Below are 17,018 nucleotides of genomic sequence, written 5' to 3' on the forward strand. Positions count from 1 at the left end.
ACATACATACATAATGAAAAAGCAAACAGATAACTATTTGAAAATCATAAGCCGAAAATGAGCTTAAAATTAAAAATTTAATTCATTGAATGTGTTAAAATAGAAAAACAAATTACAGAGAAGACAAATCACAAAACCAAAAAAAAAAAAAAAAAACACTCATTTAAGAAAACACAAATTAAAAACAAAATTACTGCTTACTTATCAGAGATAATAGTATGCCATCCTGCAAGGAAAGTTCTCCCATCATCTTGTGAGCACAAAGAACTGGGATTAGGTGGATGGACCTCAGTGTATGGGAGAGTGAAGTGGGACATTTCATATTGTTCAATATAGGGGGAAGAACTCAGGATCAGGATATATAATCCAACGTGCGTATCTGAATCTCACACAATCCTATGTTTCCTGTCCATCTGCCTCCCGTTCGCCTTCATGAGACCTTTGCACATGTTCTGTGATCTAGAAGGACACAGGCACCATGCACTCTTTTAATTGTTGATCTTAACCTTTGGGGATGCCACCCTGTAGCTTTCAGTCATTATCTCACAGTTATTCTGTGTCTTTACATTGTATAACTTTATTATTGTGAAGTTCTCAGCATGTGTGCTGAGGACAGAGAGCAGAAAGTGTGTTCCTATCTTTTTTTTTAGAGGTAGCAGACTTCAGGATAATAAATCAGTAGGGACTGTGCTGTTATAAATGACCAACCAAGTCACAGTTGATTGTAACTTTTAAAAGTGACCCAGACAGGATAAGAAACCGTCACTGATGATGTATGATTGCTTTAAATTCTCTTAGTATTAGGTCTGCTGACAGATAAATATGCTTTTTCTGATATATGTATATTGACTTTCAAAAGTATTTAGTAAAGGCTCTTAAAAATGCTTCTTTCAGAAAAACTGATATTTAAAACATATCTCAGTAACACACAAAAACTGTATGTGGCCAATTTTCCCTCTCTCTCTCTCTCTCTCTCTCTCTCTCTCTCTCTCTCTCTCTCTCTCTCTCTTCCCCCCCTCTCTCTCATCTTTGTTCTTCTTCTTTTTTTTTTTTTGATGAGTTAATGTTATAAGGCAAGATCTACAATAATAGTAAGCATACAGCTGCCAAGCAGGGCTGTGGTTGTTGATCAAAGTATATTCTTAGCTTATATGAAGTCGTGGGTTAAAACTCAAATCCAAGAGAAATAAATAAAACAGCTAACCAATGGGGAAAAACTCTAACACATGCAGTTTTGTTATGTATACTGCCACCTACAACTCACTGAACTATAGCACCGCCTTCTCACCTAGGAGCAGTTTCACAAATGCACCTGAACATAAGAACACTCCAAAGAGACAGGGTGAACAGCAGTCATTTAAGACACCAACACAATAACATGAAGCAGATGTTAAATGCCAAACGTTTACCATTTCTTATCTAATTCATGAGTATTGAACTAAAAACCTTTTAAGACTTATTACATTCTTTTTTGACATGTCAAATTTGTCTTTATATTTATGGATTCAATTTGAGAACAAAGATATAAATTAAAGTGTTCTCACGGTTAGCAATCTAAAAGTCAAACCATATCTTAAGCTCCTTAGCATTCCCTTATTTTGAGCATAAAAATATTACATTTGGTTGACTATTTATAATAACACAGTATCTACTGACTTACCATCTTGAAGCCTGATACCTTTGAGAAAGTTTGGAGTAAGCTTGTTGTGCTCTGCCTCTGACACACAACCCAAGAACCCTGTGTTTATGGTCAGCTAAACTCAAACTACAAATTTGAGAAAGGAAGGGGATTTTTTTCTTTGCAGTAAAAAAGAATCCAATTTCTAATTCCAGTGTTCTCATATTAGCATAGCTTGATTCTGCCATACTATTAAAATAATTATGATATATTTCTGATTCTCAACATGTTTATGATAATGCTAATGATGATAAAGATTAATGAAGTTCCTTAAGTAATCAATTTATACGTTTTAGCTTAAACATTGTCTTCATCTACAGCACTTATGACATGAACATAATCGTATGTGTCTTAATCATAGATAACATATTTTTATCAAATAAAGAATAAACAACAGATCCCCAGGAAAATTCAGTTCGTGAGATTTCCAGTCAACGGACAACTTGGCCAAAACCACTCAGACATATCCAAAACATCAACCTCCTTTTCCCAGAGCTTCTCTCAATGGAGGCTGAGACTCCACTTACTGTTAACACCAATTTAACTCTTGCCTTTCAGGGACCCCAGCACCCATGAACAAATGTGCAAGGAATTGACACATAACAAAGTTGTTCAACAAAAAGGAAATGAAATTATGTTGAAAAAAGTTTTTAAAAACTAACAGTTTCACCACACTCTTCTGTATGGAGGTCTAAAGGGACCTACTTTCAAGGGAGACTTCCAAATTGTGAGACTTCAGTTCCCTTTTCCGAACCTCCTTCAGTCTCCAAGATCGGCAGCATCAGGTGAGAGGGATGATCCAGACGTGATTTCAGGGACAGCACTACTCTTCATTCAGTATCTCTAATCAGAAACGCACATCATTTCTACTGTAAGGATTTCACGTATTTTTGTGGTTTCGGTTGGGTGTGGGTTGGTTTCTCTTCTTGTTTTCCAGAGTAGCTGTGAAAGACACAAGGTTAAGCCTGGGTTTAAGAAACATGCCTGAGATTTTATTATGTTTAATACTATAAACATTTACCTGTTCCATAGTTATAAAGTTTAATTGGTGGTCAAACCTATCTGGAATTCATTTATTCATGTTCTACTAAATAAAACCCAAGTCATTCTTTCCATAATATTCTGAAGTTCTCTACTAAAATCAACAAACTTGGACAAGTGGGAATATCTGAATTTGTGTAATTTATTATGTTTTACAGATCCATTTATACTTTATGGTTAAAATGTAGCATAAATGAGGTTTCTTTTCCAAAAACATTTTAATATATGTGTTTATTTGTCACCTAAACATTTGCATTATTCTTATTTCCAGACTATCTGCCAATGAACTTTCAGTGTTACTGTTTTTTTTTTTCAAGACAGGTTTTCTCTGTGTAGCTTTGCTCCTTTCCTGGAATTCACTTCGTAGCCCAGGCTGGCTTCGAACTCACAGAGATCCGCCTGGCTCTGCCTCCCAAGTGCTGGGATTAAAGGCGTGAGCCACCATCGCCTGGTTCAGGATTGCTTTTATCTTGAGAGCATAAACAAACATAGCTTAACTATAGAGATAAGAATAGTCAAGCTTCATGTGAGAGAGATGTCTCAGCAGTTAAGAACACTGGCTGTTCTTTCAGTTGACCTGGGTTCAATTCACAGCACCTGCAAAGTGGCTCAGAATTGTCTATAACCTTCCAGAGGAAACAACACCCTCATACAGACATACATGCAGAGAAAACACCAATGCACATGAAATTAAAAACAAATCAAGCTTCATAATATCTAAATGATCAACTATATTGCTTTGGTGGTCACGAAATATAGTTGCTGTCAGTGTTCATCCATACCAATAGGCCTATATTGTGTCCGTGTCCGTGTCCGTGTGTGTGTGTGTGTGTGTGTGCACTCATGCCCTTTCAAACTGAAAATGTTTCCTTTCATAAAGAGACATAAAGAATATGGAACCTCAAAGGGAGCCTGTGCACTTCTGCACAATATTTGCAGTTCCCATCATTGCTTTGAGTAGACTACGCTAATTAAAGTTTTCTTTTTACGTTAACCCAGTCCCACGTTTAAAATTTATGATACAATCATCTGTAATTCCAGTTTCAGGAGATCCAACACCCTCTTCTGGCCTCCATGGGCACTGCATGCATGTAGTGAAGAGACATACAAATAAAATAAACCTTTTAACAAGACAGAGATGACTTGTTTTTTAACACACTTGTAAGCTGGGCTTTTTTTTTTTTTTTTTTAAGCTTAGATGAGGTTTATTTGAAACCCCTAACTTATAAGACCTCTTACCAAATATGCATTATTAGAAAAAGCATAGCTTGTAGAATTGATTATAATATCCAAAATTATCTTTTAACATGAAGAATTGTAAATGTTAAAAAGTTAAGTATCCAGTAATTCAGTAAATCTGTATCCAGGTGAATGCTGTTTGGTGTCTGTAGTTATTAACAATTCTCTCTCTCTCTCTCTCTCTCATTCTCCTTCTTCCCCTCCCTCTCTCCTTCCCCCTCCCTCTTTGCCTCTCATACTGTCCAGTTTCAATGCTTCTCTGCATATTATGAATGAAAAGGGAAACAATGTATTTTTGGAAAATCAGCAATTGTCACTTTGCTACTAAATTAGCAACAGTAGCCAAACACCACAGATAAACCCAGGAACAGGAAGTAATCTCAGATTTTGTCAGAATCTTAAAAGGGAATGTTAGCTTTTAATTCACAGTGTACCAAAAGCAATAATCAGTGTGTTCTGAACAAGAATCTTACCTATCACCCTTGACATTATATTTGGTCAGATGGGAGCTTGGTTTGGGGAAGGGATAAACCCAAAGAGGCCCATTTGAGAATGGCTGGTATCATAGAGGTAAGGAACTAGGTCCAAAGTCAGGATATTGCCTCATGTGAAGGACTAGCTCATTGTAGTGATCTCTCCAGAAAAGCTTGCTGCTATTTCTACCTTGACTTCCTAGGGTGCAAGTGGCATCAACCTGATTCTGTTTATTTGTTTACACCGTTGCGTGTTTCTGCTTCCTTTAAAAACACAACAGATGCTCTTCTCAAGAAATACCTGGTTGATTTATTGTGTTCAATCTTTCTTTACATACAGTGTTGATAGTCATTAGTTTTTTTCTCATTATTAATATTTCCCAACTCTTTTACAAATATGTATAATTTATCACACTGATTGTGGAGTCTTTGAGACATATATTCATGACTAACACTAATTCTCATTCAGTACTAAGAATTTTCATAACATTAGCTTCAGTGCATATTTTGAGTTTTTTTTTTTTCCTCTGGTTGTATGGGGCAGTTAAATGGAATGCTAATATGTTCAGTAGCATCCAGAAAATGGTAAGGCAATGCCAAAAAAGAAAACCAAAGGCATCGGCATTTTGAAGCAGAGAAATAGGTTTCCTTTTGAACTTGGATTTCATCAGATTCTTTTTTTGACCAATTTGTTTTTAATTTTGACAGTTTTAAGTACTGGTCAGCAAAGGAATTAGAAAAAATAAATAAATATTAAGCAGCAGTTTAGTAGTGTAATACTAAAATATCAACAAATATGAGTAAAATAAAATATTTTAATTCAATATTAACTGTCTCCCTTTCAAAACAAATATTTTAATGCATATTCTATCAGCTTCATTTTCTAAATTTAAACTTAAGGAGAATTTTATTTTTTCCAGAGGAAAGCAATATAAATATAAAACATGGCAATATGATGTTGGAAAAGGCTTCTAATTGATTTTCATGGTTTGAAGCTTATATTTAATTAGCATAGACTTCTTCTTCTATTTGTATGCAGTTTTCAAAATCATATTATAATTTCCTGTGAAATGTGCACAATGTAAAACAGTTTTTGTGCCTTTTTAGTGAATAGTTTCTGTTAGATAGAGAAATAAAACCTTGGAAAAATCAATGACAATTTTTCACAGTAAATATCAGTAAGTGGGCTACTCAATTTAAAACCTGTGTTATTATGTACTAATAACATGTATTGGGTCTCTTCTGTGGGCCTTTATAAGTACTTTACATGAGTCATTTCAGATTAAACCTCACATCAAGGTTCATATAGCATCACATTCTCATAGGAATTTGGAAGGAAAGATATTTTGAAAGGACTTCAAAGGAGTTAAGTAGTTTGGTAAAATGCAAGCATTTGAAGAAGCAAGGGACTGTGCCTAACTTGTTTCAATTCCTGAGGCTCGGGTCTTTGTAATGTGGTGCCACATCATCTACTGCCACAGCTGAGAGATCATCAGAACTGAAAAGATGCATTACTGAGTCAAGAACCCACGTTGTTTAAGGTCTGAATTACTGAATATAATTTTAAAGGAAACATGATACTTTATTCTTGTTAGTTCATACAAAGAAAATGACTAGAAATGCCACATACTATGACTGTATTGTCAAAACTGTCTTCCTTTGATTACTTTTTCCCTCAAATTTGAGATTGCTTCATTTTATTTTCCTGCATAAATTTTGAACTTTTCAAATAAACCCTTAACTTTCAATTTTTTAAGAATAAAAAATTTTCAAGGCACAATTGAGGAAATTACTGCAAAATAAAGTATGAATGTTTCTTAACAAAATGCATTTTCATTTTTAAGTTAAAGACTAGTTCACAAATGTATACAAAATTAACAATAGTAATTTAAAGCTTGTGAATCCCTTGTTTTCATTTGGTTTTAACCTCTGGTGAACTGAGAGAACAAAAAATGCTTCCAAGGTCATTGGTCAACCTAGTAATTTCTAATAACAGATATGCCAGAGATGGCTTCCTTTTGAACATATTTGATTTATCAATTCCATGCTTCTTCATTAAAATCTATGATTTCCATGGCAGACATAACTCACAAGAAGGTGACTGCTTATAATCCCTTTCTCTTTAAGAAAATATATTCAAGTTTGATTCAGTGACAAAATTTAAAAGAAAAGACAAAACAGAAAAAACTCCTTGAATTCCTCATGAGTAAATTTAGTGATGTACTAGCTGTTTTGACTTGAGTGGGATTAGAACTGACATCAGTTCAATACATGAATGTTTGCATAACTAAATCTAATCACTTCTTTTTATTTTCTCCATTAAGTTTACCCACACATATGGGCTTTGGAAATATCATGGCACTTGCCTTTGATCCCAGCACTCAGAAGGCAGAGACAGGACCAGTTTGAGTGTAGACTCCTCTACTTAATGAGTTCCAGGTCAGTCAGGGCAACAAAGTGAGACCATGCCTCAAATATCAATAAATTTCCAATAGCATGTGATAGTAAAATGAGCCTGAACATGAATATTGGAAGACTTGGACTTGAATGGTAGTCTCATGAGTTGCTTAACATAAGATCTATAGCCTTGTCTAAAAGATGGGGATGCATATAGCTCCAGAGTCTGGAGAGCAAATATCAAAACACAAAACTTTGCATTTGGTTTAAAACCATTAGTTATGCTCATCTAAAAACATTCAAAACTGCAGTGGAATAAAGCATTGAAGAATATACTACATTACTAACCCATTTAGAAAGGATGGCACAGAAAACAAGTCTCCTGGTATTATGAGTTTTACTAACAAGTCAGTGAAACAGAGTGATACTTTTTATTGAAGTATTCATTTTACTGTGTGCTGTAATTTATTGTTGTAATTATAATTATTAATACAATTCTGAAGCCACTTTGGATATTATTTCCATGGTGCCTGTCTCTAAGATTATTTTCAAGTGATTAAGGACAGAGTTGTATGACTTGTAACCTCAATCACAATTCCAGTCATCTCATTCTCTATTGATAAGACCAAGGGGCTTCCCCTAAGAAAACAATTTATACTTCCTTAGCAATAGCTAGGACTTGGTCGGCTTTCTATCTGTGTCAAATAAGAAGTCATGCCACTAGGGAGGAGAGAGAGGGGGCCTCTTTCTGAATTTCTCTCTTGCTCATATAAACTTAATCAAGACTTGCAATTAATTTTTGAAATTGTTCTGTATCGACCCTAGTGTTTGAAGCTTCATTTTCTGCCTCTGGGTCCCATCAGTAAAATCCACACATCTCCCTGTTAGTGGAGCAGCTGGCTTTTAAAATCTGATGTCTTGTAGCTCTTATTTACAATCCTAATCACATCATTGATTTCAGTAATCTTTTAGTAAGAGTGGTTATTAATGTTGTCAAAGGCAGAAACTGGGATTCAGTGGGGATTTTTTTTTTAGTTTCTTTTTCTTTCTTCTTTTTTCTTCTTCTTCCTTCTTTAATGATACTGGATAATTAAGATGAAGCTTAGTAATGTGACTTTTGAGGCCTCGGGGTGATTAGCGGTTCCCTTTGGTTAAGTGTGCAACCCAGCAGAGGTTACTTCACTGACAATGGTATACAACACCAAGAAAGAACCACTTTAAAGTTCAAACAGTTAAATGAAAATGCTGCAAGTAATCCTCATCACAACTGAGATGTAACTAAAGACTTTCATTTTTCAAGCACAAAATACCAGTACCATATAAAAGTTTATCTGACTCGTAAGGTAATTTGAAGCAGCTCATGAAAAGTGTTTTGTTCACAAAGAGGCCCTGACATACACACACACACACACACACACACACACACACACACACACACACACAAAGCTTAATGACCATTTCATTAGCTCACATGAATCTCAAAACACTAAATAAATTTCTTTTAGTATAAAAAAGATAGGATAAAAAGAATATGGAGAGGCCAAGAGACATTTAGAAATCAGACTTTTCAATATCCAGTACAATGAGAGAAAGGGTGAGGTGAGGAAATAAATTCTGATTTTTTAGAAATGGGGTCATGCAGCAATGAAAAACTGCCATTCTAAGTCAGAGCTGTTGCTTTGCCTTTTGAAAGATGGCAGGACAGCATAAATGTTCAAAAGGCTGTTCACCTCCTCTGAAAACAATATGTAAGGACCTGGAAAATTATTGGTTTGATGCTCATTACTCCCCCATCCCGAAACCAAAAGAAATTATACACCTCTATGTATTTGGCATCACTATCAAAATCCATTGTCTAATTTAAAAATATCCCTGATCAATTTCTCTTATAGTAAAGAAGGTATAGTATCTGAACTGAAAAGGTATTATTAGAAAATGATATCTAGAGCATTAGGATGTATAATTTATGTTGCTTTCATTTGCTCAGACCATTGTAGAAATCCATAAATCATTTTCTTGCTCATGTATTGCTTAAGTGCAATTTGTCATTTTGCATTAGAGGCCTGCATCAGCCCATCCATTGCTTTTAATTCACTGTTTAGCGTTTAACAAAATACTGGCCCTGTTGGATGAATGGAAAGATGCTGCAATGTGAAACCACACCAGTGCTTACCAGGTTAAACAGATGTGCATTTGAGTATCAAGACAGTAGAACTTAGTGGAATATCTAGCATTCCCTGTCCCAAGAATAAGGACCAACTGATTTGTTCTCTGTTGGGTTCAAAGCCTCATGGTTGCTAGTCACACAAACAACTCTAGTAGCATACAATACCAATCATTTCCAAAACTCTAATCCACATCCACCCTTTACTACAGGTAAATGGAGCTGTCCTTTTGTCTGTGCGCTTAGCTTAGCCCTGAAGACTTGCTTGCCTGCCCTTAAGTTGTGTAAAGCTAGTGCATAAGAACCTCTTAGTTTTCACTAAAACGAGCAGCTACACCAGATCCTCGGCGTTTATACTGTGGATTGAACTTCTTAGGAGTGGCACATGCAAGGAACCATCCAGCTCCATCCTGGTGCTACCTAACATTTTAAAACCACCCTTATTGGTGCATTTAAAACCATTCCTTCCAATTCTTACCAAATGACAAAACCTCAGATTTTTCTCTCAAAGTTCTGGGCACAGTGCAATGAAAAGAGGATTTTTAAAACAGATTGCTTTGGAGTCATCTCAAATCCCAGCAAACACTCACTTATCTAAAAGCTAGTTAACAAACCTGTCTCTCTTGCCCTCTCCAGCAAGAGGCAGTGGATGAGAAGTGATGAGAAAGCAACCCTATTGTTTAGTTACTATGCTCTTCGAGATCCTTGGTGCCCTCTTAGTACTGCCGTGTGTGTGTGTGTGTGTGTGTGTGTGTGTGTGTGTGTGTGTTACCACATTCACACATAAACTAGGATTTTCATGAAACATTATTTTTATAATCTATTTCCAAATGATTATTGACACCCCCCCCATCCTTACATGCAGGTTTTTTTTTTTTTGTTTTTTTTTTTTTTTTTTTCTTTTGGCACAGACAGCTGGCACGCCTTGAGTACAGAGGCCAGGGGAGGAAGATTGCAAGATTGCATGCACATGCTTGCTTCTCCCACAGCACATCAGTAAAGCAGGGTCCACGTACTGCCCTGTACTCCAAAGAAGCCACCCCCTCCCCTAGACTGCTGTGTCGATAATTGCCCTTCACTAGATACTGGGACAAAGTAGGGGAGGGAGAAAATCCTGAAAGGTAGAGGGGGAAGGTATCTGCTTCGTTGGTACTAAGACAGAAACATACATGTTAGGCTCAAAAGGCACTTTTGAAAGGAAATTTTTAAGTACCATTTTCGAGTTCAGGATCGCAAGACTGGTTTCTTTCAAAGACCTTACTATAATGCCCACGTGCAAATGCTGGATGCAAACACACTGCTCTTGCAGTCTCCTTGGATGGAATTTTCTCGGCGAAAGCAGAGACCCTGGATCGCTTTTATTTGGCTATCAAGACTCTATTGCCACCCCTATGGTGCAGAGGCTGGCTCCTCAGAGACTAAAAGTCAGCGAGGCCAGACCTGTGGAGGAGTCTGGCTTTGAGTTGCTGGCCAGGACTCCAGCCTCTGTGACCTGCAAAATCCAGCAGAGCCCCCAACAGGCAAGCCTTACCGAAGGCGAAGGCGGGCTCCAGGACAAAATTATCTCGCTTGCTTTATGCTACTTTCGCCGCTAGGAGACGCCTGTAACCCACGTTTCTGGAGAAGGTCCCCATTCAAACACAGCTGCCACCAAAAGGAAAAAAAAAAAAAAAAAAAAAAAAAAGCAGCTCAAGTGTTACAGTGGATGCACTGATTATTTACAGGGAAATCTGGCCATCTCTCCACGTTCTCATCTCCACCTCGGAAAGCTCGCTGGCTTTGTACAAACGCCCTAAGTCAGCTCAAACTTCAAGCTCCTTTCCCAGACGCAAACCCGCTCCCCCAACACATTGCTTCTGCACTGTCATTCCGCGGCAGGTCTCTCACACGTAAACATGCACACACACACACAAGTGTTCCGTTAGTACAAATAAACACATTAAAACATTACTGCCGTGTTTTAATTTTTTTAAACAGGGCTCTAGGTTCCTGATGAGTCAGCTTGAGAGCTAGAAAAAAAATTCATTTTAAAGCTATAGATCTGAAGGAAGGAGGAGGGGCGGGAAGCACAGATGGCCACAGTGTATTAATATTCGGATACACTACGAGCCCCTTTTCATTGATCCACAGGTCCTTTTTTCTGCTCTGCCGTTCCATTCTCCGCCGCAGACGTGACGCTAAAATCATTTTAAACTGCAGCGGTTTGAGCTTGGGTTTGGCGAATGGTCAATTCACTGCAGCTGCAAAAGGCTTAGCCATGTTTGCTGGCTCCTTTTCCAGCTACCCGCTTAAAGGTAGAACCCATCTCTCAGCAAGAGCCCCTAGGGCTAGGGGAACAGGCTGTTAGACACGGACTTTCCGGACTGCTCCGAGCATGCCTCCGTGCCAATCACGCGTGGCGACGCGCATTCCTATTTCCTTGCCCGAAGGCAATGTAACATACCTTAGGGGGTGGACAAGGAACCTTCCCTCAGGTTCCAGTGGCGTTACTCTTGGGTCATTCATTACCAGGAAGCCTCTAGGGGTTCATTCTAGTCTTTGACTTACGGGGCTGGACCGGAAAACAAACAACCTATTCCTTGTGACAGCATATTGATTAGTATAAAAACATACATTTCGATATTTATCCTTGGAGAATAGGCATTAAACGCACGCTCCAACACCCGAGAGTTGGTTTGCGCCGCCTTGAAACTTCAGAAGACCTGGGTGGTTGCACCTCGGGAGTGGGCACCCGCGGCTAGTCAAGCGCGTCGCTCAGAATCCTGGGGCTGCTCCCCAGGGACGCTCACCGAGCTGAGCGCCAGGCCAGCGAGAACCAGGGCCAGCACCAGGAATGTGCAAACGTGTCGGTGGATTCCCGCAGCGGTGCACACTCTATTCCCCTGTGCGTGTGCACCGCTGCACGGCTCACCGCCCCTCCCGCCCTCGCGGCCACCCCGCGGTCATTCTCCAGAGAGCTGCCCCCAGGCTGGGCATGGACCCTCCGCACCCTCTCTAGTATGGAGGCGGGGATGGATCGCCAATTGTAAAAGAAAAATTAACAATTGAAATAGAAACCAGGCAAATAAAATAAAAGCCCGCGCTCCCCACCGCTGCCTGGCGCGAGGCCAGGCAAGGCGCAGGGATATTGCAAGCGCCTCGCAGCAATGGGTGGTGCTGGCACCGGTGCCCTAGAGTAGGGTTTGACGATGGCGGGCTCCAATGCAAAAGCTACAAAGAAGCCCCCCAGTCCTCGACTAGGGTACTCATAGTTCGAAGCCACGTCCCCAAACGAGTTAATCTACTAGATAAGCATTTTGTGGGTAGACATTAGGTGGGTAGACGTTCAACCATCTGCCCGTCTATAGGAGCTGTCACCCCACGTCCCTCAGTCTGAATCCCTCCGCTTTACAGGGGGGATTCACCTCCACACTTCCATTTCAGGCTCTTCTAGCCTCCCCACACATCCCCTACGGACCCTCCTGCTCTGATTGACACATGCCATTTTATGTCCGCATTTAAATTGTCCGCGCGCATCTCAGCCAGAGTCCCTTCATTAGGCAACCCCGGCTGACTACGGCCCCAGGGCAACTTTCCCCCGTTCTTGGTGATTTCTTTCCACGATCAGCAGCAGGGAAAACACCTTAAAGGAAAAAGAATGTTAGCGTCACTGGAAACCCCGCTCCTTGGAGAGGCTACCGCAGCTGTTGCTATTATGTTTTCGTATTTGCTGATGCAAACAGGGGAACCTCTCTTATTCCCTGCCCATTACCTGCGGCTGGGGACTGGGAACTTTCCGCGGCAGAGTCCCCTTGCAAGCGCCTCGGGACCTGCGGGCTGTTCTCGCTCTCACACTCACACTCACTCAGGCAGCCAAGGCGAGAGTTCTGCCCCGCCCCTCCCGGCTGCCTCGTGACGTGAATACTTGACGGACACTTCCGCCAATGAGCGGTCGCTCGGTGGGTGGTGCTCCCCGGCGATTGGTTGGCAGAATGAGGGCGCTGCGCAAAAACAGAGAAGCCGAGCGCTCGGAGCTCAGAAACTGCCAGCCGAGATCACAGGCTCTGGGGCTGAAGCAGGAGGCAGGATGGACTGAAAGGAAAAGAGGCAGGTTAGAGGGGAGAGGCTTGGGAAGGAAACAGCAGAAAAGAAACCGCTCGCTGTGTTTACAGCAAAGCAAGGGACGGTCGGGTTGAGGACGCAGACAAGACTGTGAAAGCCAAGAAATGCAAATAGAGCCAAAGAGGGGAGAAAATGTCAAGAGGAACGTCCACCCGGGGAAATGAAGAGAATGAAAGTTTTATGCTGCAGAACGGCCCCGTGTTTTTCCGGCACCAAATTCTCTCGCTGTCTCTGAGCCCGCTCGCGTTTGCAAGCCATTGACATCAAGAGGCATGTTCAGCGGTGCCGGCAGCATCTCTTCTTCCTTCTCTTCCTCTTCATCGTCCTCCTCCTCCTCTTCTTCCTCCTCCACGTTCTCCTCCTATCAGGAAGAAGACAAACCTAGGACAGTCTTGAAATATCGAAATTTCCTCCTTGGGATTTGCCAGCGCCGCGTTGCGCCAAGACTGTCGGAATAAAGGAGGCTGACTATTGTATTATCGTTATTTTATTAATTGGTCAGTGGGAAGATTACATCTGAGCAGAGGGGACATCTGTCACCCTTTCTGCGTTAAGATTGAAAAATGAGGCTGGATTTGGGGAAGCTCTAAAATGAAGTAAAAAGGAATAAAAATTTTAAGACAGCCACAGAAGCCCCCAACGTAGCACGCTATTTTATTTATATTTTTGAGATTATTATTTCTTTTGGTAGTGGGGGAGGTAATCGGGTGGCTAACTGGCTACGGGGGAGCAGCTTCCTTTCCTTTGGAGATGATTGTGCTGTTATTCTTTGCCTTGCTCTGGATGGTGGACGGAGTCTTTTCCCAGCTTCATTATACAGTGCAGGAGGAGCAGGAACATGGCACTTTCGTGGGGAATATCGCGGAAGATCTGGGCTTGGACATTACAAAACTTTCAGCTCGCAGGTTTCAGACTGTGGCCAACTCACGGACCCCTTACTTGGACCTCAATCTGGAGACCGGGGTTCTGTATGTAAACGAAAAGATCGACCGCGAGCAGATCTGCAAGCAGAGCCCCTCTTGTGTCCTGCACCTAGAGGTCTTCCTGGAGAATCCGCTGGAGCTGTTCCGAGTGGAGATCGAAGTGCTGGACATCAATGACAACCCTCCCTCCTTCCCGGAGCCGGACCTGACAGTAGAGATCTCAGAGAGCGCCACGCCAGGCACCCGCTTTCCCTTGGAGAGCGCCTTCGACCCAGACGTGGGGACTAACTCATTGCGAGACTATGAGATAACCCCGAATAGCTACTTCTCGCTAGACGTGCAGACCCAAGGAGATGGCAACCGATTCGCCGAGCTGGTGCTGGAGAAGCCACTGGACCGAGAACAGCAAGCGGTGCACCGCTACGTGCTGACCGCGGTGGACGGGGGAGGAGGGGGAGGAGGAGGGGAAGGAGGGGGAGGCGGTGGGGGAGCCGGCCTGCCCCCCCAGCAGCAGCGCACTGGCACGGCCTTGCTCACCATCCGAGTACTCGACTCCAACGACAATGTGCCGGCGTTCGACCAACCCGTCTACACTGTGTCCCTACCAGAGAATTCACCCCCTGGCACTCTAGTGATCCAGCTCAATGCCACCGACCCTGATGAAGGCCAGAACGGCGAGGTCGTGTACTCATTTAGCAGTCACATTTCTCCCAGGGCTCGAGAGCTCTTTGGACTGTCGCCTCGCACCGGCCGGCTGGAGGTGAGCGGCGAGCTGGACTATGAAGAGAGCCCAGTGTACCAGGTCTATGTCCAAGCCAAGGATTTGGGTCCCAATGCTGTGCCTGCACACTGCAAGGTGCTAGTGAGAGTCCTGGATGCCAACGACAACGCACCAGAGATCAGCTTCAGCACCGTGAAAGAGGCAGTGAGCGAGGGTGCGGCCCCTGGCACCGTGGTGGCTCTGTTCAGCGTGACCGATCGAGACTCAGAGGAGAATGGGCAGGTGCAGTGCGAGCTGCTGGGAGACGTGCCGTTCCGCCTCAAGTCTTCTTTCAAGAATTACTACACTATCGTGACCGAAGCCCCTTTGGACCGAGAGGCTGGGGACTCCTACACCCTGACAGTGGTGGCCCGCGACCGGGGCGAACCTGCACTCTCCACCAGTAAGTCGATCCAGGTTCAAGTGTCAGATGTGAACGACAATGCGCCGCGCTTCAGCCAGCCGGTCTACGACGTGTATGTGACAGAAAACAACGTGCCGGGAGCCTACATTTACGCGGTGAGCGCCACGGACCGCGACGAAGGGGCCAATGCCAAATTAACCTACTCTATCCTCGAGTGCCAGATCCAGGGCATGAGCGTCTTCACCTACGTGTCCATCAACTCAGACAACGGCTACTTGTACGCCCTGAGATCCTTCGACTATGAGCAGATCAAGGACTTCAGCTTTCAGGTGGAAGCCCGGGACGCCGGCAGCCCCCAGGCGCTGGCAGGCAACGCCACAGTCAACATCCTGATTGTAGATCAGAACGACAACGCCCCCGCCATCGTGGCGCCCCTGCCGGGGCGCAACGGGACTCCAGCCCGCGAGGTGCTGCCGCGCTCTGCAGAGCCGGGCTACCTGCTCACTCGCGTGGCCGCAGTGGACGCGGACGACGGCGAGAACGCCAGGCTCACCTACAGCATCGTGCGGGGCAACGAAATGAACCTATTCCGCCTGGACTGGCGCACCGGAGAGCTCCGCACTGCGCGCCGGGTCCCAGCCAAGCGCGACCCCCAGCGGCCTTACGAGCTGGTGATCGAGGTGCGCGACCACGGGCAGCCACCCCTGTCCTCCACAGCCACCCTGGTTGTTCAGCTGGTGGATGGAGCCGTGGAGCCCCAGGGCGGGGGCGGGGGAGGAGGCGGAGGGCCAGGGGAGCACCAGCGCCCCAGCCGCTCCGGCAGCGGGGAAACTTCCCTGGACCTCACACTCATTCTCATCATCGCGCTGGGCTCGGTGTCCTTCATCTTTCTGCTGGCCATGATCGTGTTGGCCGTGCGCTGTCAAAAGGAGAAAAAACTCAACATCTATACTTGTCTAGCGAGCGATTGCTGCCTCTGCTGCTGCTGCTGTGGCAGCGGGGGCTCCACCTGCTGCGGCCGCCAAGCCCGGGCGCGCAAGAAGAAACTCAGCAAGTCAGATATCATGTTGGTGCAGAGCGCCAACGTCCCTAGCAACCCAGCCCAGGTGCCGGTGGAAGAGTCCGGGAGCTTTGGCTCCCATCATCACAACCAGAACTATTGCTATCAGGTTTGCCTCACTCCGGAGTCTGCCAAGACCGACCTGATGTTCCTGAAGCCCTGCAGCCCTTCCCGGAGTACAGACGCTGAGCACAATCCCTGCGGAGCCATCGTCACCGGGTACAGCGACCAGCAACCAGACATCATTTCCAACGGAAGCATTTTGTCCAACGAGGTAAGGCTGAAGCGAAAGAACCACCATCTCTCATCTCCTCCATCAGAAAGCCTCCTCTAGCCTGGCCCTGTATCTCTTTCCGTGTACTGTTTATTTTTAGGGTGTTAGCTGATTTGTTTGGCTGTGAGAAGGCGAGGGTATGGGGTCACCTTTTCTCACCTCGTGAAGTGTAACCTAACTTCCGTGTTGTTCCTGACTGCGCTCCACCCCTTTGCTTTTATTTTCATTCCCTTCCGCGTTGCTTCTTTGACACCTTGGAGCTTCCTCCCCCCCTCTCCCATATTTAAAGTCCTGCCTTCTTTGCAACCTGGGGGCCAGAAGAGAAAAAGCTTGAAGAGAGTAGGAGGGGTGGGGGAGGGGCTTCCTATCACGGACAAGGGTCTTTTTCTCTTTGCATCTGTCCCAGGCTTTAATAAAGTGGTTCAATTTTGGTTTGTTTATCACTGCTTTCAGTCGCGTGTACAAGTGAGCTATAGATTGTTTAACACTATATGATTGCCTAAATTGGATTGCATGTTTTAGTGACCAGTTCCTTCTCTGAAAA

The 17,018-nt window shown here is 43.4% G+C and overlaps 1 protein-coding gene and 1 long non-coding RNA gene across 6 annotated transcripts in view; one reads left to right on the plus strand and one right to left on the minus strand.

Annotated features, from left to right (window-relative positions):
• The window catches only part of LOC114710289, an 87,997-nt gene extending 75,154 nt beyond the window's left edge, over window positions 1-12,843 (minus strand). For all 3 annotated transcript variants that reach the window (XR_003737037.2, XR_003737036.2, XR_003737034.2), the window contains exons 1-2: window positions 12,744-12,843; window positions 2,384-2,620 (exon numbers count right to left, since the gene is read on the minus strand). This is a non-coding gene — a long non-coding RNA (uncharacterized LOC114710289). The remainder of the gene's footprint in view (window positions 1-2,383; window positions 2,621-12,743) is intronic.
• Window positions 12,844-12,997: 154 nt separating this feature from the next.
• The window catches only part of Pcdh10 (protocadherin 10), a 59,413-nt gene continuing 55,392 nt past the window's right edge, over window positions 12,998-17,018 (plus strand). For all 3 annotated transcript variants that reach the window (XM_028894390.2, XM_028894392.2, XM_028894391.2), the window contains exon 1: window positions 12,998-16,474. In XM_028894390.2, the coding sequence (XP_028750223.1) occupies window positions 13,844-16,474 (2,631 nt within the window). In that variant the 5' untranslated portion in view covers window positions 12,998-13,843. The remainder of the gene's footprint in view (window positions 16,475-17,018) is intronic.

The sequence above is a fragment of the Peromyscus leucopus genome, chromosome 6 (assembly GCF_004664715.2).
Source record: "Peromyscus leucopus breed LL Stock chromosome 6, UCI_PerLeu_2.1, whole genome shotgun sequence".
In the NCBI taxonomy this organism is placed as follows: Eukaryota; Metazoa; Chordata; class Mammalia; order Rodentia; family Cricetidae; genus Peromyscus; species Peromyscus leucopus.